This window comes from Mollisia scopiformis (genome assembly GCF_001500285.1).
Source record: "Mollisia scopiformis unplaced genomic scaffold LY89scaffold_29, whole genome shotgun sequence".
In the NCBI taxonomy this organism is placed as follows: Eukaryota; Fungi; Ascomycota; class Leotiomycetes; order Helotiales; family Mollisiaceae; genus Mollisia; species Mollisia scopiformis.
This window is the reverse complement of record NW_017263609.1, coordinates 819,963-843,041: the sequence shown is the minus strand read 5'-3', so window position 1 is coordinate 843,041 and position 23,079 is coordinate 819,963. Positions and strand designations below refer to the sequence as shown.

The 23,079-nt window shown below is 44.7% G+C and overlaps 8 protein-coding genes across 8 annotated transcripts; 3 read left to right on the top strand and 5 right to left on the bottom strand.

Annotated features, from left to right (window-relative positions):
• Positions 1-953: 953 nt before the first annotated feature.
• On the top strand, positions 954-2,699 carry LY89DRAFT_762147 (putative HC-toxin efflux carrier; the record flags this gene model as incomplete). Its single annotated transcript, XM_018221567.1, has 1 exon — positions 954-2,699. The coding sequence occupies one exon, from the start codon at positions 954-956 to the stop codon at positions 2,697-2,699; it is 1,746 nt and encodes a 581-aa protein (XP_018063869.1).
• Positions 2,700-4,108: 1,409 nt separating this feature from the next.
• On the top strand, positions 4,109-4,640 carry LY89DRAFT_741217 (uncharacterized protein; the record flags this gene model as incomplete). Its single annotated transcript, XM_018220681.1, has 2 exons — positions 4,109-4,186; positions 4,233-4,640. 2 exons carry the CDS (start codon positions 4,109-4,111, stop codon positions 4,638-4,640), a joined length of 486 nt encoding a protein of 161 aa, XP_018063868.1.
• A 4,762-nt stretch (positions 4,641-9,402) lies between these two features.
• LY89DRAFT_676293 (MFS multidrug transporter-like protein) lies at positions 9,403-11,170 on the bottom strand (the record flags this gene model as incomplete). Its single annotated transcript, XM_018213571.1, has 4 exons — positions 9,403-10,305; positions 10,353-10,851; positions 10,906-10,973; positions 11,024-11,170. 4 exons carry the CDS (start codon positions 11,168-11,170, stop codon positions 9,403-9,405), a joined length of 1,617 nt encoding a protein of 538 aa, XP_018063867.1.
• Positions 11,171-12,628: 1,458 nt separating this feature from the next.
• LY89DRAFT_676292 (uncharacterized protein) lies at positions 12,629-13,648 on the top strand (the record flags this gene model as incomplete). Its single annotated transcript, XM_018213570.1, has 1 exon — positions 12,629-13,648. The coding sequence occupies one exon, from the start codon at positions 12,629-12,631 to the stop codon at positions 13,646-13,648; it is 1,020 nt and encodes a 339-aa protein (XP_018063866.1).
• A 253-nt stretch (positions 13,649-13,901) lies between these two features.
• On the bottom strand, positions 13,902-14,216 carry LY89DRAFT_598374 (synaptobrevin; the record flags this gene model as incomplete). The annotated part of the gene is made up of 1 exon (XM_018210038.1): positions 13,902-14,216. The coding sequence occupies one exon, from the start codon at positions 14,214-14,216 to the stop codon at positions 13,902-13,904; it is 315 nt and encodes a 104-aa protein (XP_018063865.1).
• Positions 14,217-17,038: 2,822 nt separating this feature from the next.
• LY89DRAFT_290074 (uncharacterized protein) lies at positions 17,039-18,329 on the bottom strand. The gene is made up of 4 exons (XM_018206512.1): positions 18,179-18,329; positions 17,792-18,087; positions 17,550-17,738; positions 17,039-17,497 (listed from the first exon to the last, which is right to left on the bottom strand). Exons 2-4 carry the CDS (start codon positions 18,075-18,077, stop codon positions 17,127-17,129), a joined length of 846 nt encoding a protein of 281 aa, XP_018063864.1. The 5' UTR covers positions 18,078-18,087; positions 18,179-18,329; the 3' UTR covers positions 17,039-17,126.
• A 204-nt stretch (positions 18,330-18,533) lies between these two features.
• On the bottom strand, positions 18,534-18,857 carry LY89DRAFT_564282 (uncharacterized protein; the record flags this gene model as incomplete). Its single annotated transcript, XM_018208513.1, has 1 exon — positions 18,534-18,857. A coding segment is annotated over one exon (324 nt), but the record flags the coding sequence as incomplete, so codon positions are not given.
• A 2,676-nt stretch (positions 18,858-21,533) lies between these two features.
• On the bottom strand, positions 21,534-22,768 carry LY89DRAFT_711259 (D-aminoacid aminotransferase-like PLP-dependent enzyme). Its single transcript, XM_018217892.1, has 3 exons — positions 22,198-22,768; positions 22,106-22,154; positions 21,534-22,062 (listed from the first exon to the last, which is right to left on the bottom strand). Exons 1-3 carry the CDS (start codon positions 22,736-22,738, stop codon positions 21,687-21,689), a joined length of 966 nt encoding a protein of 321 aa, XP_018063862.1. The 5' UTR covers positions 22,739-22,768; the 3' UTR covers positions 21,534-21,686.
• Positions 22,769-23,079: the final 311 nt, after the last annotated feature.

The window sequence follows — 23,079 nt, the reverse complement described above, 5'->3', positions numbered from 1 at the left end:
GAAAGGAAGGTGAAAAATGGCCATGTTCGATGCTGCTCAGTGAAAGTGCAATAAAACACCAGAATAGGTACAACAACGTGTGCAGGAGTTGGGGATGAAAATGAAATAACTACAACTCGACATGCCGGGCAAGTTTTAAATATAAATTAGTACTCAAAGGTACAAAATATTTGCGGCATGACACTCTCGCACTAACCCTTGCTAGAGATGCAGTCCACGCAATGGTGCTTACACACGCAGACACCTAACCATGATATCAGCCCGTAATGGACGTCATGTCAATTGAAGCATAGTCGGAGATGGATAGTCGAATATAATTTCACCCGAACTTTTAATTTTCGAACCACGGCAGTCCTGTGCGGCAGAGACCGGTGGCAGAGACCAGGGGCAAAGACAGGGGGCAAAGACAGGGGGCACAGACAAATAATGCCTCCTTACAACCATGATCTAATATCTCTCGAACTACTAGCTTAGCATCGGAGTCTGTCTGGGCTCCGTTACTCAATGGCACTTTAGTTCTTAGGTGCCTCTTTGGCGCTGATACATCACACACTGGATCAATCGATGTGGTGGAGCTAACGTTGAGATTTGCATATCTATACACCATTAAACAAAATTTACAGCCACCCAAACCAGGCTAACGGAGAATTTTATCACACCGCGACTTAGCTACCCATTGCGAAGGAGAATATTACAAGTTCTAACCGGCTATGATGTAGTGCTGATATTAGACTTGTGGTGATAGTTATTATCAAGTGAGCATCTTTAGGGGCCCTATCTTTCTATATCAACTTCCTCAGCCTGGATTTCTTTTGGTTTGACATCTTACCTACTCAAAGCTATTTCTTAAACATTATTTAATGCTCAGAGCTTATTTCAATATTCCTTAGTCACATCACTCTCGGGATGTACCATTCTTAAATCAGCCCCATTGCTTATTCCTGAAAAAAAAAATGACGGAAAAGAATCAGATAAGCTCCACGGGCTCAACCGCAGGAGATATCCTCAATGAAAGGGAAGCAGAAGCAGGGTCAAACAGCAATTTCCTCGCAGCCTCCAGCAAGGAAACTCGAGACGTCTCTGAGAACTCCTCAACCACAGATGTGGACCCGGAGAAATCTGAACAACCTGCAGAAACTGCCGAAGAACTTCCTTTACGAGACATCACTGGCTGGAAATGGGCAGTCGTCGTTCTGTCCATCCTTAGTTCAACTTTCTTATTCGCACTTGACAACACCATTGTAGCCGACATCCAGCCCGTCATCGTCCTGCACTTCAACGACGTTAAAAACCTCACCTGGCTCTCTGTAGCATTCCTCATCGGTGCCGCAGCCACCAACTTGATCTGGGGCAAAATCTTCGGGCAGTTTAATGCCAAATGGACTTACATACTGTGCGTCTTGCTCTTCGAACTAGGCTCCGCTATCTGCGGCGCCGCGCCATCTATGGATGCTCTCATCATCGGACGGGCCATCTGCGGTGTTGCCGGCTCGGGAATGTACGTTGGAGTCATGACTCTTCTCGCTGTAACGACGACTATTCACGAACGTCCCATGTATATTGGCGGTACTGGTTTAACCTGGGGTCTCGGGACAGTTCTTGGACCCGTCACCGGCGGTGGTTTCTCGGACAGCCCAGCAGGATGGAGATGGGCATTCTACATCAACCTTTGCATCGGCGCTGCCTGCGCCCCCGTCTATCTGTTCATACTCCCCAACAAAGACCCCCGCCCGGGAATCCCTTTGATGGACCGCGCTCGTGAGATGGACTACGTCGGAAGTGTTCTCACCATGGGAGCCTTCGCCTCCGGCGTCATGGCCGTATCCTTCGGCGGTGTAACCTATGACTGGAATTCCGAACAAACCATCGGCCTCTTCTGCTGTTCTGGCGTCCTCTTCATCCTCTTGGGACTTCAACAAGTTTACGCCATTTTCACCACCACTAGCCGACGTATCTTCCCAGTGGAGTTTTTCAAGTCGAGGACTATGCTCATTCTCTTCGCCATGACCGCTGCAGGCGGAACCGCAATCTTCATTCCCATCTACATGATCCCGATCTTCTTCCAGTTCACCCGCAACGACACCGCCCTCGAAGCAGGCGTGCGTCTCCTCCCCTTCATCATGCTCATGATCTTCGCCGTCATCGGAAATGGCGCCATCCTCTCTACCTACGGCTACTACATGCCCTGGTACACGCTCGGCGGTCTCCTCTGCCTAACCGGCGGCGCGCTCATGTATACCGTGGATACCGAGACATCAGTAGCAAGAGTGTATGGCTACAGCATCATCATCGGGTTCGGCGACGGTCTGTTTGCACAAGCTTCTTTCTCCATAGCGCAAGCTATCGTGGACCCACAACTCATCACCTCAGCTGTAGGCTTTATCACTTGCGCACAGGTCTCTGGCGTCACTATCGCTTTAGCTATTGCGAACTCAGTCTTCCTTAATAAATCTCAAACCTCGATCGCGGAACTTCTGCCTGGTACGCCATTGGCTGAAGTCCAGCAGGCTATTGCTGGTGCTGGTAGTGCTTTTGTTGCTAGTTTGAGCGATGTTGTGAAAACGGAGGTATTGAAGGCAATTGTCTCTGCCATGAGCAAAACCTATATCCTTGTTATTACCGCTGGTGCACTTGCCACCGTGTTGAGTTTGGGGATGAAGAGGGAGAGACTGTTTATTGCTGCTGGTCATGCTGGGTAGAAATTGATTTTTGTTAGTTGGTTTTAGTTTTAGGGAACGGTTCCCGCTTGTCAGGTGGCGTAAACCCGATTCCTATCACTGGGATCAAGTCCCACGACTTTTGTACATATTGGCCCAATAATCTCCATGTGAGGTTAGTCTAAGAAATGAGCGGCGAGTCGGCAGATGACTTACAACTCAAAAAAAACCCAGTATTGCCCCATTGATAATTACAAAGAGAATTGTAACTCTATGAGGTAGCTGGGATCCAAATTGCAAAGACTGAGAGTGCACATAAAAGAATCATGAATCCCGCAGCCTGGATTCGACCAAAATAATCACTTGATAATTCAATGAACGGCCTTCCAAGTGCAGTACCCAGGTTTAGAAAGGCTGTAACATTGGCAGATGGAGATTCACCCAGACCTATCGAGCTCGCAAAGTTTGACATGGAAAAGAGTAAAGTTATGTAGCCTAACATGCTCACAAATGCCCAGGCAAGGACCACCATGACATCGTAACGGCAAAGAAGATCCATGTCAAACGGATGTTGTTTTGGCTGAATGATATGATTGCGGCTCTCGATGGCAACTGTTGCTAGAATATTCATGGATCCACTGACGAGCCCAGTAATGCGAAGTGGCAGACCAGAGAGACGTTGCTAATAGCTACCCGTACCAAAAAGAACATAAGCCCTTCGATACCAGATCCCGCAGCACCGATGCCGTTGGCTAAGCTACGGCGCCGATGGAACCATTGCGAGGGAATGGCAATGCTGGGAATGTAGGTGAAGTGGATGAGGTAAAGATGCCAAATGCGGGTTGCAAACGATGCTGTAATAAAGTCAGCTGTTTGTAGCATGGGCAGGTGAATGCCAAAGGGATTGCGGCGGACCAGGACTGCCAACAAATTTTCCTCGTTTAGACACCCATCATTTGATAATTACAGTATTTAATTAAGACTTCACTTTCACTTGATCATACTCCTTCGAATGAAACATCCTACATTTGCAGTGACAAGAGATCTGATTGTCCTGACGAACCAGAAAGTAAGCTTCGTGGATCTTGACGTGAAACCCTGCCTAAGTTAGAACGTTTAGATTTAAATAACGATATTTCCTTAGTACCCCGCCCGTACCGACGATCATCTGCGTTTTACTTACGGATGCCGAAAATCTGCAGAAGTAAGAAGACGTCTTTCCGTCATTTCATGCTATAAGTTACTAGAAGGTGAAGAGATGTGGGAGCAGGAACCGGGGCCAGAGACCGGGAGCAAAAACCAGGGGCAAAGACCAGGGGCAGAGACCGCAGCGACCAGGGGCAGCGACTTAGTGCACTTTAGTTCGGCGTAGCAGTACACCAGAGCAGAGAATCTCAAACGGAGATTCAAGCTATTAATATAAGTTACGCTTAATATATGATATTGAGTAAATGGCTCAATTCTTTCCGGACCAATTCACTCCCCAAAAACGAAGCACAATTTTTATTCAACCAAAGACCAGACAACACGTAAGCTTTCCTCAGCAATAACGATCAATATCTAATATTCTTTTAGAATCCCAATATGTTTCTGTTCATGCCTCAAATTTTCCGCCATAACAAATTTACCGTGGAGAAGGCTGAAGATGTCCTCTCTTTCCGCGCTGCACCACTCGCACAGCCCAAAAAAGGTTTTCGGATCGTTTGCGCACCATTCCTCTTCCACAACAACGATATCACGATTCGAAATCAGAAACTGAATGATGGCATTCAGTACAATAGTCCCAAGTATTCTGACAGTATCATTGGCGACACGTGTGCCGATGGCTTCCGGCACTCAACACACAGCAGAATGATGCTTGAGGGAACAGGACATGAAGAGGAGTTGCAACAGACGACGTTGAAAATTGCTGAAGCTAGGGTTAATTTTGAGAAGTCGATGGATATGCTATATAAAGAATTGATTTTGGCAAAGAATATGTGAAGATATTTCGCTAGTTAAGAGAGCAAGTTTCTATCACACAGTTTTTGGGGTGGTATATTTTCAGCACCGTTACGTGGGGTATTGCTGCTGGTTCTCTCCAGCGTGCGATTTGAAAGTCTTGGCTGTCAAGGCCTGCATTGTCAGCAGAACAAGGACGTCTGGGGATGGTCATGCGCAGACAACAGGCTTTTGTCGACACAGTCGATTACGCACTAGTCTGCAAAGTGCAGGTAATAGTCATGGTCCTTGGTGTGCTGCCTCATTGAAGTTGTTCTAGAGTGTATTACCCTCCTGCTTTACTCGGTAGTCATCTATAGATACTATTCCAAGCACCGCCTCCGAAAGTCCATGGATGTCCGTGACCGTGCTCGTATGGATCTTTACCGCGCTCAATCTCGTTCCCAGCCTGCACTCAACACTTTCGGCCTCGGACCAGTGTCTACAAACTAGTCTCAGCACATGAGATCTTCTTGCTTACCATCCATCTGCTCATCTAGACCCTCAGCTACAACAAAAGACAGCTATACTAGCTTACTACATTTGTAAAAGCCAAGCCAGTAGCAGACATCGCTGCAAATCCATCGCTTTTTAAGCATGACCCAACCGATCAAGGGCTACGGCACTCTTATGGATTCCGAAGCTCAAGAGAGGCGATCACTTACAATCAGCAGACAGAGAGCTCTCCAGGGAGCCCAAAGTGGTAGAGATGGACATTTGTCTTCTGTTCTGAATAAGCAACGAAATCTTCTAGGTTTTCTCGTTCATGTTAGCAAGCCACGAATGATGGAATTGGCTTGAAGGCTAGGATCGCGTTGTACTGTAAGAAATTCCAATAGTGCGAGGGTTGTAATGAGGATGCGCACAGATCAATGAAGTATGAACTTTGTTTTCAAAACTTATGTGAATATCTACCAGTAATTTGATTGTATCCTTCTCGAACAGCGCTCTGTATTCTGTATGACTCGACTGGGCCAAACTCACTTCAACGGCCTTTATAATTGCCATCTTTGTCTTTTGTGAGCTGAACGAATTAATATTGGCTACCACAACATTGCAACGCGAGAATATAACTGCCACGAAGGGTGACTAAGATGAACTCGTCAACACATGAAGAGTTTAATGCCAAGTATAGAGTAGATTTATTTTAGACTGGTACTACAACGGGATCCCGGTGCCTGTACTGTTTTCGATCCCCAAGTTCTTTTGATGGTCAAATTTGGGCTCCTGAGAACGATACAATTTGGATATTGAGCATAGGATATTAGAAAAGATATTCTCGCATGTAATACTAAACAATTTATTTGAATTTTAAATCATTATATAAATCGATACAATTATTTCAATCTTTTAATCTCTATATATTATTATTCACGTTTAATGGCCACGATACTTTATTTGCCGAACGAGATTTTATCAAAAATATTTAATTTTCTTTATTACGTGGATGATAATTTTAATATTCATGGAAATAAGAATGATATTCTTGCGAGTCGTTTGGTATGCACAAAACTAGCTGCCATAGGAAGACATTATTATTTCGAGCATATTACTTTTATTAATGATATAAAAGGATATTCAAACCTTTTGAAACTATCGCAATCCCCAGCAGCCAATAGCGTTCGACGTTTATCTTGCTATTTTCAAGCCTTTGACACGGTTTCACCCGAATTTATTGATTTGGTCTTTGGTTGGCGCCAATTAGAAATATATAAGGTTCATAGGATGTATGAACTACAATATTTGCCTCGCAATCGACATCAAACTCGTTTACAAGCCCGTGACCTGGACATAGGTATTTTTAACAAAGCAATACCTTCGTTTAAAAGGCTTCGCGCTATCAATTTTATGCAAGACTTTAGTGATCGATATGGTGATATATTTCATATAATCGAGCCAGAAGTAAATACCGTCTTTGCACAATCTCCACTTGGAAGAAGGCTTTTCGATGCTATGACAAACGCCCTTTCCATCTCAAGTACGAGAATTGAAGCTCTCCAACTTGGATCCATCGAAGATATCAAAAATTTCGAAAACTGGAGCACTGCGCGTAAACTCCAACGTTTACATGTGCCTGCTATGCTTAGCACAATAGAAGGATTAACTATGGCAAAACTCGAATCATATCAAAATGCTTTCGGAAAACTAAAGCGATTGAATATTAGACTGGAAAGTCGTGTTATTAATCTTGATGGGCTATCCGCCTTCATTCACTCGGCACCATTGCTCGAAGAATTATGGTTACAGTTTGTCTCACAACACGAAAAACCTCTCACGTCAAAGTTTATGAAATCTTTTAAACTTCGTCGCTTACAGATTTTCCAGATGGACTTGGCAGTTATTGAAGATTCGTTCTGCTTGATTGAGTTCCTCAGCAAACATGCTACTCATTTGAAAACAGTTAGTTTCCGAGAGCTCGAACTAAAAACTGGCTCCTGGGAAACTGTTTTTATAGAGATGAGAAAACTTTTGAATTTGAAATCGATATGTATAAGAGGGGCTTTCCAAACAGAAGAATCTATAGAGGTTAAGTCTGGATTGATAGAACATGGTCGCATAGTTCTTGGCGACGAAGCAATCGAGGACTTTATTCAACACAGAACTGATAACAATCCATTCGTTATACTACGGTCTACTCGCAAGGTCTTCCCGCCACATCCAGATGGAGACTGGCAATGTGGGAGCTGGTGCCCATATCGAGGAGTGGCTTAAGTATTTCAAGCTCACGACTGCCAGTGCGCGAACTTATGACAATATGATAAACTAACTTACAGGCGCAAACTGTAAATATGCGTGCCGGACGTAGGTAATAATAGGTGATAAGGGGATTTGGAGTTCTTCTCGAATACTGTTGGCATCACTAGAGCTTTAGCTAGTTTATTTATTTATTTCAAGATTGTTCCTCTTTCTGGGTGCAGAGTCATCTTAATATAGAGAATATTCAGATCACGCAAAAATTGATTTCACAAACAATACCTTAGGCTACAAGACTTTGTTTTGTCTCATCCTTTTTTCAATCTTAGGCACTGAGGCCAACGTTTCCAAAAAGTCGAATGAATGTAGGTTTAAGGGGAATAAGCTCTCCTCTATTAGCATCTAATGGAAAGTAATAGAGAATGAATAAAGCCTGTTTATCCAGCTCATGCACACGACACAGTGGTAAACTTCACCATTGTGACCCGTGCGATGGTCAGGCGGGCGGGAACGTGCCACCCTGTTTTTTTAGATGCACTTTTTAAACATCGGGCATTATTCACTAGTATGAAAAGCCTCGACTCGAGTAGCTAGAAATCCAGCAAGCCTCCTTTTGGCCTCACCAAAAGTATTATACCATTGAGTTGTCTGAAGTCGAAGTCACCATTGGAATGAAAAGGTCGACTACTGATCCACCAACTTTTGTTCAAGTGTCCGCAATGGATTAAGTTGCACTTTTGGGCTCCACAAGAGAACTCATTTTGGCGATTTGAAGCCGATTGTGGTTCTATCTCCATACCATAAATCTTAATATTTTCAAGCTCAGTCGTTCTATCTTGGTCTTCATCATTCTTCTAATGATACATAGAATGGCCTCCTCTCTAATATCTGTACCGCCTGGACTCCCATCGAAAATGGCCGGTGTCTGCTGGCAAGTTGCAGCGACATTTACGATACCGGCAAGGCTACTTCCGACCAAAAGTGCTTTCGTGTTATACCATTCAATCTAGAGCACGAGAGCATGTCACAAGCTGAAGACCTTACGAAGGAGCAACCGTGTCGGTATCTTAATGAGCTCATCATTAGGATAGATCGCGAGTGCGATAGGCATCCCAAAAAACTCTAACTTGAAGACCGTTTGCTTTCCATTTTCACTAATGCACGTCAGGTTTCCACGAGATTCGACACTATCACAATCCAATATGATCCAGAAGAGTTTGACTCGCCTGTAGGACGGTATCGCGTTCATACAAAGGCTGTGGTTTGTGCAATCAACAATTTCTTAAATGTCCATGAAAGTATCGATCTCAAAATCCACATACAAGATGTTCGACTGCATGATTGCGCTACTTTATTTGCTCTTGGCAAAAGCTTTCTGAATCGATTGCGTTCTGTGGGGCTTAGATTCGAACCGTATGGCACTACAGTACGGCCTATACTAGAGCTCTTACCTCTTGCAACAAATCTCAAAGAGATTTCTTTGATAAACGACACTGGTGAAACGTTAACTTCACATCCTATTCGGAAAGTTATGAAGGCAGTAAGTTCTAAATCATTGGAAAGTATTTCCTTCGCTGGAGTTGATACTACTAAAGACAAACTAAGTTACAGGAGATTCTGCATCCTTTGAGAGCTCCTCTAAAGAATATAGAACTAAAACAAATGACTTTCGAACAGCAGTCATTTGCCAGCTTCGTACGTTACATTTACCGCGATTACTCTTTGGAGAACTTTCACCTTGAAGATATTCATGAAATATCTGGTAATCAGGAACATGAAGTCATTGATCCTATGTCGCATTGGTATGATTTGCAGCGCTCTTTGGCCTCTTAGCCCTCCTACGCTAGTAGGTACATATTTAAAATATTGTCTTTGTGCGTAGTTAATCTAATGATACTTGAATCTATTAGACATTAGATTGATAACAGATAGCAGTTGTTAGAAAGCAATTGAGGTTAAAATTTCTCCTATCCCAAGACTAGAATGTCAATACATATGTGACAGCCCTTCCCCTTCCCCCGTGGCTATGAACGACTTAAACGCAGGAATGACCACTTGTCATAGCCTTCTCTCATCTACATTCGTCCATGTCATATCTAAACCCTTGTTCTGTCTCCAACTCCCTCTCCAAGCTAATCTCCCTTGTCCACACTAAGCTTGCAATAGATGCTCCACCGGCCAACGCGCACATAACACACCACACTGTCCGTAAGCTCTTAACATAAGCCAGAACCACCACCTCCTTCATAACCCCTTCCTCCCCAATATTACTCCACGCTCTTACAATTTGCACTAATGAACTCGCATCTCGTGACCAGTCATCTGCAAAAGCAGAATATGCGGTGGCCAGGATGTTCTTCTTAAAAGCATTCTGGAAAATGACGCCCGAGATGGCAACGCCGAGAGTTTGCCCAAAGGCCCGGAAGAAACTGTACATAGCGCCAGCGAAAGGGAGATCATCGTTGGAGGCGGAGGCTTGCGCAGCGAAGCCCTGAGCACTGAAAAGCATGCCGAGACCTATCCCACCGACGAGGGAGAGAAATACCCAAGAAGGTATATTGGTTGATTGACGGAGAGAGATGAGGAGAGCCATGCCTAAGGTTGTAAGAAACCATCCGATCCAGAGTGAGGGCCTGTAGCGACCAGTCTCGGTGATTATGAGGCCAACGACGACAGCGGCGGGTGCGACTATGAAGGTGAAGGGGAAGATAGCAACGCCAGAGGTGACAGGCGAGTAGTTCTTCGCAACCTCAAAGTAGAGGGGCATGTAGTAGAGCAGCGACCAGACTAACAGGCCTTGAACTAATGTGCCGATGTAGGCAACGATTGCGGTGGAGTTGTTGAAAAGGGTACGGCGTATGAGTGGCTCGGTGGATCTATTGACGGAGTAAATGGTGAATCCAATGAGGCCAAAGACGCCGAGTATGAGTGGTACAAGGGTCTGCCATGAGGACCAGTCGTACATTATCCCGCCCTACACATATTAGAAATGATGCTTTGAACAGCGGATCGTAGACTGACCCATGTTACTGGGATGAGACAACTTGTCGTCGCAGCCACGAAGAGGAAGGATCCAAACCAGTCGAAGGCGCGAAGTTTCTTCCAGACCGAGCCCTCCTTGATATGTAGCCTGAGACAAATGGGGATTCCTATAGCAGCAATCACACAGAATGGAATGTTAAGCCAGAAAATCCATCGCCAGGTAGCTCTCTCCGCGAAAACGCCACCAATGACTGGACCGATAACGGATCCAATCGCCCACTGAAGTGAAATTATAGACATGTATTTACCTCGCTCGCGCAGGGTAACCAAATCGGTAATAATAACATAGGTGAGGGCGACGAGGCCCCCGCCTCCGACACCTTGCACACATCTCCCCACAAGTAGTAGCGCAACAGTATCAGCAACTGATGCGATGATAGTGCCCACTGTGAAGAGTACCAAGGCCGCCATGAGGACTGACTTTCGACCGCTAATGTGTGAGAAGGATGCCCATGAAGGTTGAAAGACTGTCGAGCACCTGTGATTGTGTTAGTCTTTATACCTGTGAAGTCAGAAGACACCTCGGGCTTACAATAGGAATGAATTCCCAACCCAGAAAGCCTGAATAGCAGTGCTGCCTTTCAGATCTGTAGCTATTGTCTTTGAAGTATAGTCAGTATGGTATAGAGGATATCTGAAGAGTCTCTTACAGGTAATGCTACTGAGAGAATAGTGGCATCAATAGCACATATAAAATTAAGGAGTGCCAAGGTCCCAAATGTTCCGTAGAACTTCCATCCTCTCTTAATCGAGACAGGTTGGTTCTCTTTCCTCATTTCAGAAAGGTCGTCTTGCATAGCTTCCGAGGAGCCTGTATGGATTTCGGCTTGTGTAAGGCTTCTTTAGAAATAGAGTGCCAGGTGGAGGCTTTATATCTAGCTTTAGCTTCACGAGATAACAAGAGTAAAGCACAGAAGTAGGAAGCCGTTGAAGACAGGGATGCTTGTCACGGTTGTAGGGTTGATGCAGTTGCGATTATTGTACCAATCATGCAATCTGCTCCCGCGCATTTTAGTGCCACTAAGATTCTTAACCAAATCTCCAATATTTGAATTTGCATCCAATTACTCTTGACTTCTGTCGTGTTGATAGGTTAACCTTTCCGCTCGCGTCACATCAGGCATGACGCTAAAGTAGCGGATCCACCCTTGTCCCATGCCTCTGCCCCCTGCTTCTGCCCCCTGCTTCTGCTCTACTGAAGTATTCTCGGCTCACAGATTTTCGCATAGTAGACAACACAGCGCTTTCCCCAAATTCACCGTCAAAGCCTCAGAATTTCAACAGATATAACCTCTCACTACTCAAGCAACGTTTCTCTTTATACATGGCTGTATCAAATATTTGCGAGGTTGTTCTTATTATACTTGGTGGGATTACAAACCGAAAAACTCTTTTCAACTTCATTTGTTCGTCGAAATGTTGGTACAATATTTTTGAGACCAAGGATGAACAACGGACGCCAGACCCTCCTTACTATTTTCTCAGAGGAAGTAAGGCGAGGGGAGTGTACAGCTGCCGTGGCGGTCGAGATCATCACTTATCTGATACCGCGAGCTCAAGAAGATGCTTTGGCGCTCTATGAAGGAGCGTGGAAAGGTCTACTCGAATCGGAGAAATGGAGTCAAGCCTTTTCCCTTCCAGCGCAACTTGTGCTATCATTCAAAGACAGACAACTTGGAGATGGGATTGCAGAGATACGACAAAGAATATGGCAGCAGGGCTCATGGTATCGCTGTTGGAGGGAAGACATCTCGAAAGTACAGCAGAACGAAACACGCGCTTTAGATGACCCTCAATGAAGCTTTACTAATAGTGGGAATGAAGCGAGCTCCGTTCACTCAAAGAGCACGTTGTGCGTGTAGTATGGAAGAGATTGTAACATTGTCCGAGGACTGTACGCGATGGTTTGGGATCAATATATTAGCAAGAAATTATGTTCTAAACTATCATATAATATGTTCGAGCTTTTGAAACCACCGAGACCTCCTGGCTCCACTGGATTTTTGCCCTTTGATTTTATGGAGAGCGTTTTCTCGTTAGTGGCTGGTGATGCACCCATATGGTAGATGATGATGTATTAGTAAGGTGTAGTATTATGGTGTAGAGATAAGCTCCGGTTAGATCTAGGGTCACACCGCTAATTCGTAGCTCAATTCGACTTCTTGGGATTGCCATTATACTGGTGCGTTATGGACTCATTACCGTGTGTCTTGATCGTTATGCTAATCCCACCATAAGCAAAATCATACTCCATGATGCCGATGGATGCCTTGCCGGCAGAAGTTCTTTTGGCAATAGCGAGGCTGTTAGGCAGTGTCTATCTTAGAAGCAAGATGGAGATACTTGTCTTGTTCACTACGTGGTTCGTGCCAGTTCCAATTGCAACGCGCACGACATTAACGAGGGGGCTCAACAGGTATCGCATGGCACGAATTGTCGCATTTGAAGATCTTGTGCTTTTTCCACGATGTCTCTTGCACTTTCGGGGAGCACCCAAAATTTCCCATGACCTCGTTCGGTCTTGCCTAAGATCTCTAACCATCAATGGAGTAGCTTATACAGGCAACAATGATGGATTGGAAATGTCGCCGCAAAACACTGCGTATTGCCAGAACTTGGACTCTCTTGCTGCGTTTATGCCAGGCATGGTCAATTTACGTACGTTTCGATTAGGATTACGCATGGAAACAAGCTTGCAACTACCAGAAGAACAGATTTGGCAGGGAGCAATGATCAAACTCATAGGCTCCCTCCCAACATCGGTCACTCGACTCATCGTTCATGTTGCCGGATATACTCGCAATTTTCAACACAGTAGTACGCATAGTGGTCTCCCAACCCACTTCATGTGCCACCTCGTCTGTGCCAACGGGTTCTTGCCTCGTTTAATTTACTTGCGTTTCCGAATGCCTATCACCTGGGATTTCCCAGGAAGTCGGGTGGGACAAACCTTGCTGCTCAAATTGAGCCTCCATGGTCCGAGAGGAAATATGATGGACCACGCACAAGAACGTGTTGACAAAGGGAAAGCAAAAGCGTACCTTAATTTGTATTTCTTAGATGGGGACTTTGGCGTGTTCGGAGACGAGAGCTTCAGCAACCGAAAACGTCAATTTCCATCTTGCCTGTTAAAATTTCTTGGGACAAGAAAGATCGGCATACCGGGGGGTCGAGCGACCATCACAACGACTCTGACACAGACTCGTCTACCGACTCGGATTCAGAAGACGATAACGACGAGTCTGACTCAGACTCAACTACCGGTGGAGGCCTGAATTGACTTCACCCTCTTCCACAAAATTCCCTTCGAACATGCTTGGTGGGATCTTGGCATTCCTTTGGATCATGCAAACAATAAATTAAGTTACATAACTTATCTGTTTTCCTAAGCTACTTTCACGTGTTGTTTTTAGACGTCCCTTCATTATTGGATTTTAGAGTCTTTTCAACCGCCATCAAATCCATCTACTTCTCCCCTTAGTTCGTATCTTCATTGCCTTGTAGCTGTCCCCGTTGTTCTAGTGCTAATTAGCTATGACGGTTCAATGCCAATGTTACCACAGGTATAATGAGTAGAACAACTAATAAAAAGATAACACAGCTAATTAAATACATACGACTTTTGACATGCTTGGAGCACGTCCGCTTGTTCACTTTATTAGCATCCCGACGAAAGCCGTTAGAATGTACAGCAAGATCATCAGTCTTGCCTTGTAATGAATCTAGATTTTCTCCTCGTTCTGATACTTCCTTGATAGTTTCTCGCATAATACGAACAATATCATTAACTTGAGCTTGTAGATAGGAGACTAACACAGTGGCGGAGGAAGGTACACTCGCCATTGTATTATAAGTCGAATGAATAAACCAAAAGTGTTGCTATTAGAGAAGTATTTGAGATTGCCGTAGCTTACATATTGAGAGACGACCATGTCAGCATCACTTCAAAAATTAGGGGTCCTGGTAGGAGGAAAAGGATCTCATGTGCCGCAATCGGCCCTTGTGACTAGGAGGTAGTAGATCTGTTATTTTTAGTTTGGAATAATACACATCTTGATACTGGAGCCATTTGTAGCCACTCCATGTTGAAGCGTACTTATTCCTCAACACCAGCACTCGACACAGATGACTTTAACTTACCCAGTTGCCATCCCACTTTTTGCCTCTCGCCATGCTTCTGAGTAGTGTACAGAAAATATTCACCCTGGTGGTCTTTTCCTCCCGCTGCTGTCTGCTGTGCTGTACTGGGAATCCTACTACTGAGACAAGATAATATTGCGAAAGCTGGCATTGCCACCTTAACCGTAGGAGCTTATTTCTAATCCATTTGGCGTTGGCTAATACCTGTCATAGTTTAACTTCACCAATATCCATCTCCCCGATCACGCACTGGCTAAGATACACGCGAATTCAGTACCTGACCTTCTCCAACCTCTTGCAAGCGAAGCCCAGGGTGCGACAAGCGTGCTTGCCACAGCTATTGCAACTGCAGTTAATAACGCACAAAGCGTTGCGAGCGCCGTCGCAACAGCCGCAACGGCTGCTATCGAGGGATCAATTCCCTTAAATTGTTCGCTGGGTACAAAGGGTTTCTGCGTGGGATTCGCCAACCATACACAACAATGCGATAAATTTCCATTAAACGTATCCAGGATCATACCGGAAGTTGTTGTAAGCTTCCTTGCGGACGACTTCCAGGCACTTCAGCCTCTAGCGGGGATCTTGGCGAGAGTCAACCCAACCAATATTGAATACTGCTTACGATTCGGCCTGGGATTTATCCTTATTATGGGTACAATATTGGTTTTCTTAATATTTACTCGTTTGTTTTCCTTCGTACACTTCTTTCTGAAATTCGGGATCCCTCTGGTCTCTGGAGTAGTATGTTGCTTACTTCTATTGGCACCTACTATTATTTTATACGAAGTACAAAGAAAGATCCGGGATTTGCAACCTCTAATCCAGGTAGAGAAACGAGTGGCAATTAGTTATGGCTGGGGAGCTTCCGCTTGCGCTATTTTAATGATGCTATTAGTTATGACAACCGCAATCTTTATCTAAAGAAGGTACAAAGGCCGCATTAGAAACTGATTAATGCGTTATTTTGCTACAGTTTAGCTTTTTTGCCAATTAAATTATATGTACTCTTTTTAAAGAATAGAAATCAGAACTAATAAGGAGAAAATACTAATAATAACAGCTATCAAAACACTCTGTCATGAGAATCTTGGGCGTAAAGCGTTTCACTTTCGTTAAAATTAGACTTTTATTAAATAAACTCTAACTTATATTGCAATCTGATTCTCAACATTACATCACCAGAGAACAACTTACATAGGAGCACATTTAAGCTTCCACGGGGGCACTTTCCGAACGCTTTAGAACGTTCCCCCCTCCCCGTGGAGCCGAATAGGGAACCCTCAAAATTAAGCTGCTACACTCTATATGAAAGATGATTCACCCCACTTGGAGCCATTGTTTCTTGCTGAACATAAGCCGCGATAAAGATTAACATTCATTTCTTGCATCTTCTCAGACTCATAGAAGTACTTGCTCTAGAGAAAGAAAGTCGAACCCAAAAAGCCAAGACTTGTTGCTATTATTAACTTGAACTCAGCGACAATATTACTTCCCAAAATTTCCATACGACTTTATGGAAGATGAGAAACAAAGAGGAGAATAAAGATCGAGGGTGGTACCAGGCGATATATTAATCTCGAGACCGTATTTGAGACGAGATCAACAGAAGCTAGCCATCACATGGGATAACGAAGAGCTACTCAACTTCAAGCTTTGTTTCCATATTTGTTAAAAGATAAGAACAAGCACTTGGCAGACATAACAACTCGACTTATTGATATAGGATTCTAGTATAGTTGGTGGAAATATATTATATTTTTAAAATTCCTTACCCGAATTGTTTTGGTACGAACAGGTTTTTACGATAGCGCGGAACTGACCTACCCGTTGGGAGCACTGCAGTAGGACGCAAGCTTGGTTTAGCTAACCTCACCGTGGACAAGCTACAAGGCTGAAATTTAGCGTCTATTTCTAATCCTTAACCTCTAACCTCCAACCACTTCACCTTGTGCAACCTTGCAACAACAACCAACCCCACTCACATACGCTTCTTCAATCTTTGACCTACTTCTTTGATAATCCATTGCCTCTTCAAAGCTTATTTGATCTAATTAGTTTATCACTTCTAAACCTCAAACACCGAATCCAAAAGCTACCCCACATTAGCCTATCACTTTACTTGTTCATACCAACTTCACTTCCATATCGCCCTCCATTTAACTCAAGTCACAAGAATTCCTTCCTGCATACCAAGCTTATCGCATGGTAGCTGAACAGATGAGCACTGGGATGAGATCCTTTGAAGTGATGAAACATGGGCACAACCTGGAAGATATACCCATTTTAGATTTATTCGCAAATTTGAGGGAAAAGATCATAAGGATTGTGTACAATCACGGTACCAAAGAAATATTGGGTGGATGCCACAAACAAATCACTTTTTGTGTATATGTGTGCGTAGATAGAAGCCAGAATATGCGCAGTAAGGGGATATCTGGTTATGATAAGGCAAGAAACGATCTATTTCTTAAAAGAATGGGACCTTGGCTAGGGCGTCAAAGCCTAAACAGTAGTAAGTTGTTGGTCGAGAATCAATTGATTTGTATAAAAGAGGACAAAAGAGTACTGGAACGACCGAAGAGTGCCTTCAAAGATCTTACATGTGATATAACTTCAATCTGAGCTCTTTCCTGCCATATAGGCCTTAATGAGATCCCCATGCATATCAGCCTCATTAACCCAGCTATTATCATCTTCTGGATATCCTTTCCACTTGACCCAGTATTGGGTAATCATTTTCTTGCGCCTCCCTCGACCGACTGGGACAACTTGATCATCTATAACTCGCTCAACTTCGAACTGGTTATCCTCGGGGTCCACAGGGGATGGCCTAGTTTCCTGAACAGCTTGTTCGCTGAGCTGCTGATATTCTGGGTCTTGATGAGAAGTAGATATGCCTTCAGTAGGGCTGTTACCAGGACTACTGTGAGCTCCACTGATATATGAGTCGGGCAGCTCTTTGCGATCATGGATATTCCGTATGTCTAGTTGTAATGAGCAAACAATACAAAGATTGAATAAGCAGTCTCGAGTTACCTGGATCTAACGAGTCGCCGACAAACACAAAATCTTCTTTAAGGCATTTGCGCCCTCCTGTCTCAATAGCTATATCTTCATAGGTCAGAACATCAGTTGACTCCACTAATGGCTTCTCCCTGGGTAGAGTGTCTCTGATAGTCGAAAGGTCCAGCCAGTCATTGTCGTCCGCTGGGGTAGTAAAAGCTTCTGTGTTTGAATCAGACTCAAGTCTCCAAAATATCGGTGTTATTAATACATACTCGGAGTTGTGGCAACATGTGTAATAGACTCACCAGCCTCTAAGGCTTGAGACTCTTCGTCGAGGTTTGTAGGGTCCTCTACTTCAATCACATCATATTCCGACACTATGTTGCACACCTCAGAAGACTCCCTTATAGAGTTCGATTCACGGGAGGTAATAGTAAAGCTTTGACGTGGTGATGAGAGAGCTATATTGTCTCCGACAGATACCGCGGTACCTGGCATAAAAAGAAGGAGTGGATCGATATTGCCATTGGCGTCATTAGAAATTTGTGACACTGGCATATGAGTCGTACTCCCGCATGTGTCAGTTATTGGCGTTGAAGCCCTGGAATTGAGTGAAGGGGGCATTGATGGAGCTGTCGAAGGAGCAGTTGATGGCGTACTTGAAAGAGCAGAACGAATAGCTGCTGGATTCGAGGCATTATGGCTCTTTCGACACCACTGTTCCGCCGTCTGATACACAAATTCGTAAGCTGGTTTGGAGTATTCTCCAACATCTGTGTCTGGTTCCTGCTTGATAACGCTTCTGACCCTCTTAGATTTAGGGCAGCTGGCGTCCACTTCATCCAGGGGCCGAGATTTCTTCGCTCTCTTGGCAAATTCAGCACCATGATTATTCTGAAGGTGAAATTTCACCTGTTGCGCTGACACGAAATCGTCAGGACAGTGTGACCTTGGAATTGGGCATTTGTGTGATGTGCCCTCATGCAGACTTCCAACATTTTTTTCAAAGATTCCGAAGTGGTCGGAAATATGATCTCTCCATTCAGCCTTGTCATAGAACTGATGCATTCGTTCAGCAGCTGAAAGTGTTGCATCGTCCAGACAGAAGGGGCATATGCCAGGTGAAGCTAGGGTCCCGCCGTAGAAGAGCGGGTCACACTGAGCCGGTAGAGGTTTATGGCCGTCCAAGTGGACCTGGCAATGGTTCTCCCACTCGTATTTTCCCATAACCCATTCGCTGCAAAAAAAGCACATTTCTGCAAATCCAGAGGTGGCTCTAAGGCTCTTTCTATAACAGCCATAGATATGCCTCCATCTCTGGGCAGCCGGCTTACTATTCAAAAATCTAACATTAGCGCTTTGTATTATACGAACTCTAAAAAAGGGTTTAAAGAGTATACGAACCTATCTATATTCCTCTTAGACTCTGTCGGCAAGCAAATGCACTTCTCTGGCTCCAATCCCGGACGAACCGCTACTTCAGTTTCTTTCTGATAGAGCGCGATCATATCACGGAGGACTGCTTGCCCTTCTTCACTACGAATAGAAGCGACGGTAAACAAACTAGATGCCAAGCGGTCACGTTCTGGCATTAAGGCGCGGACGCGGGAAAATATAGTCTAGTAGTACCCGATTAAGCAGTTTTCGCCTTTGTTGCAAGGAATTCTGCTCGGCTAGAGTTTCCAGCTCTTGCGAAGCTCTTCAGCAATAAGTTTTCTTTCCTCTGTACGTAACTCTTTTCGTCGATGAGTGACCGCCGAGTCGTCCCTAGGATCTAGAGACAGAGCTTCCAGCTCCTGTTCGATGGCGGTAAATTCAGGGCTACTTTCCAGCTCATGCTGTTTTTCTGCCGGGAGAGACTGCCAAAGTTCGGGATTGCGACACAAGGTCATGGACCGAAATCTGTCGTTAACAATACTGCGTAGCTTATCGCCGAAGTAGCTGCCTTGGCCGTCAGTTCCAGCGTTGTTAGGTGCATAATGATCGCGATGAGTATTCTCATCGGTATGACCGCCATGCTTCATTCTCTGAGCCGTTGAATAAAGCTTATCTAAGAACACATTAGTTTTGAGAACAAATTCGCTCAATTAGTACTAGTGGAGTATACCAATAAGAAATAGACCTTCGGCCCTGAAATCATGGATTGTAGGCGGGAGTTCATATCCCGAACGAAAGCCCAACTCTCTCACACGTTTACTGAGTATGTCTGCCGTGTCGATCTCTCCATCATCTTTCTGGAAGAAGGGCAGATCAAGGACCTCTGGATCCCAATGAAGTTGGAACATCTCATCCCCGGCCGGCTCAAGACCAAGAAGCTCTTCCATCGTTTTATAATCTCTGAAGACCCTTTTTGCGATAAATTTGGCGAGATACGTAAGGATCGGATTACAAAAGAGCGGTCGAGGTTGTAAACCTTCGTGCAATGAGTGCTTCGGCCTATTTCATGGTTAGTCCTTGGAGAATAGCTTCAAGGTATTAGGTAGTATAACGACACCTTTTATCTGGCTTAAATGTCATGTTTTTTGCGTCTCGCACAACCTGCATGGCAAACTCTGCCTTTCCATCCTCATTTCGAAACACCGCAAAAGTGATGTCCTAGAATAAACTGTTAGCCGTTCGCCTAGGCTCGGAAGAGTTCAAAGAACCAGAGAACTTACTCGATAATAAAGGCCTCGACCTGATCCAGGACGACAAGTTGATTGTATGTACTCGCCGACTCTTGCTGATGTGAATACTTGCATTTGTAGCTGGCCCCATACTTCCAATCTTGTCCTTGGTTTTCTATAAGTATGCTAATCATTTGACCAGAGCTGTGTTCCAAGGTGTATGAAGTGAATCATGGTGCCGTACTTCCTCTCTCGCTTCCTATAGCGCAGGCCGATTTCTCTCTGCAAAGGACCTTTTATAAACTATACTCTATTAGCGATTGTATATAATACCTTAGCAAAGTGGAAATAGTGCCTCTAGGACTTACGTTTGAGATGGTAATGACTACTTCAGGGTCTATCTTTGGCTTGCGTTCAGCCCACTGCCAGCCTGCTGTGAGATCCTTCCACGAGCGGACAACAGAGCCTAGCCCCGCAATATCGTCGCCATAACCACCTACGATACCATATGCAATACATCTGGCCCAATCTTTTGATGTTTCTATATCATCTGGGGTAGCTCTAGGGTGTTCGAGTTCAAACCTGTTTGGTGAAGAGAGAAGCATTAGAAGAATTTTTTGCTAGAAATCAGGAAATAGCACTTACTGGTCCCATCGCGCTAGGGCACGAGTATAATTCTTCTTTGTTCCTGGCTGGAGATCTTTTTTCACCTTTTTTCCGTTGACAATTTCTGACTTGATACCAGAGCCTTTGCCACGGGATCGTGCGAAGAACTCCTCCGTTGACTCCTTTTTTTGGCATTGAGGATACTGAAACAGTAACTTGCAAAGATCAGTAGATAGGAGACAATTGATAAAATGAATTTTGCAAAGAGATTTAGGAAGTTGATCAAAAACGACGATATTGAAGAAGAGAGGTATTCAGATCAAAACAAAACAAGTACGGAGCAGGAACGAAATTATAGAGGGAAGAGAACTACTCTCCTCGGGGGGCATCCATGTTGATGCAACTTACACCGTAGGCAAAGCACTGAGTATATTTTTGGAAAGTGTCCACTTTGGGTTCCTTGGGAACTCGTTTTGGGCTCCTTCAGCATCCTCGTCAAAACTTGACAAAAACGATAAGAGAAAAACGAAGGTCAGATCAAGTGTGATTGGCTAAAAAGCGAAAAGTCAAAACACGTGATGATGTGATCAATCTTGCTCAGGATGATCAGGGATTGCTCAGGTGAGCTGCTCAGGGTGCTCAGGGTGCTCAGGACGCTCAGGTGAGTTGCTCAGGGTGCTCAGGTTCCTCAGGCGAGTCGACTGAGCCGAGGGTGAGCCGAGGGTGATTAGCGCCTGAGCAAGAGCAGCAAGCTTACTAACCCCATACGGGACACCAGAATGGGAAAATTGATTCATGATACCTTGAAATTCAGAAGTAGTTGTAGAGATGGATATGCACCGCCTACTCAGTATTTGGTGAATAAGTCGGTGCAGATGGAACTTGCATTGGAGCAAATTATCCAAAACCTTAAAGCTTTGACTTTCAGAAGATCTTGACATCTTTCAACCCAACCTCATACTCTTCCATAGTCAACAGCAAGTGTGTATGCCGAGTCAAAATGCATCTTCCAATACCCATCCCAAATGATCTTTGTGATAGGGCCGATCTTTCCATCATTCACTGGCTTTCCATCAAGGACCGTAATCGGCATGATTCCACCCGCTGTCGTACACATGAAGATCTCGTCACTTTGATAAGCAAGTTCCACAGGTACCACCTCAACTCGAACTTCGATGCCATTGGCTTTTGCAACATCCATGACACTTTTTCGAGTGACACCATGCAAGACGCCGCGATCGGGAGTGTAGAGGACACCGTTCTTGATGAGTACAATATTGAATCCAGATCCTTCTGTCAGATTGGCGTCTCCGTCTGTTAAGAATGGATGCCTGAAGAGTCAGAGAAGAACAACTCCATGAAGTCGCTACTTACATTGCATCACGGTCGTTTGCTTCAAACATTGCTCGAGTCAAATCTCCCCCTATGGCTGTCAGCATGGCACCTTCCTCAGCTGATTGTCTTACATTGCAAATTCTTGACCGTTGGATCAATCGACCCTGGAGGAACACGCCTCACGGTCCTCGCAATGATAGCACTCCCACCAGCTCGTTGCACTTCTGGCTCCATAACCCAAATGTACGGCATGATGAACATGTAGAGCTTGTTCACCATTTCTCCTTTCGATCCACGCACGCCTTTCAATCCTCGCGTGACGATAAGTTCAACGAATGCATCTCGAATTCCACTCTTCGCGACCATATCCATCAAGATCTGCTTGATCTCCTCTCGAGGCAAAGGAAGCTTCAATCGAATCTTCTCGCAACTGAGATTTAAACGCTCTAAATGATCGTCCAGACGAAAAAGCTTCCCGTCCCACACTGCTGGAACATCGTATGTTAAGTCGCTGTGTAAGAAGCCCTGGTCCATCAAAGGAATTCGAGCGTGAGAGAGTGGGGTTAGTTCTCCCTCAACCCAGGCCACTCCCTTTGCGAACTGATTATCGCTCGACTCTAGATGTAATTTTCGAGCGTCATAATCAGAGAAGATCTTTTCCATCGAAGCCATGGTGAAAGTTGAAGGATTGCTGTGAAGAGCAGTGAGACTTAAGTCGAATGTCCCCCACTTTTGCCACACTTCTTAAGGGCGTGCCATGACTTCTTACTTACCGATAATGTGAAATTGGCAACTGAACCCGGTGTGCCTAGACACATAGCAATGGAGTAGGTGAATGAGAAGCTTGTGGAAAGCTGACAGCCTTTGGATCGTCCAATGATTTGACTTTAGGCTTTCGTGGGCTGCACTTCATTGCTGCTAAGCAGGATTTGTCACAAGTTTTAGGAGAACTCGATTGAAGCTCTAGTAAGCAAAGCTAGCTGGACAGGCTGGAATGTGGCAAGTATGTTGAA

Bases quoted from the DNA above. Each gene is read 5' to 3' on its own strand.
- LY89DRAFT_290074 (XM_018206512.1), bottom strand. From the start codon at position 18,077: ATGCCAGTGTCACAAATTTCTAATGACGCCAATGGCAATATCGATCCA. The intron at 17,739-17,791 runs GTATGTATTAAT...ATTCAAACACAG, and splicing joins ACATGTTGCCACAACTCCGA to AAGCTTTTACTACCCCAGCG. The intron at 17,498-17,549 runs GTAACTCGAGAC...CATTACAACTAG, and splicing joins CGGCGACTCGTTAGATCCAG to ACATACGGAATATCCATGAT.
- LY89DRAFT_711259 (XM_018217892.1), bottom strand. From the start codon at position 22,738: ATGGCTTCGATGGAAAAGATCTTCTCTGATTATGACGCTCGAAAATTA. The intron at 22,155-22,197 runs GTAAGACAATCA...TGACAGCCATAG, and splicing joins AACGGTCAAGAATTTGCAAT to GGGGAGATTTGACTCGAGCA. The intron at 22,063-22,105 runs GTAAGTAGCGAC...CTGACTCTTCAG, and splicing joins GCAAACGACCGTGATGCAAT to GCATCCATTCTTAACAGACG.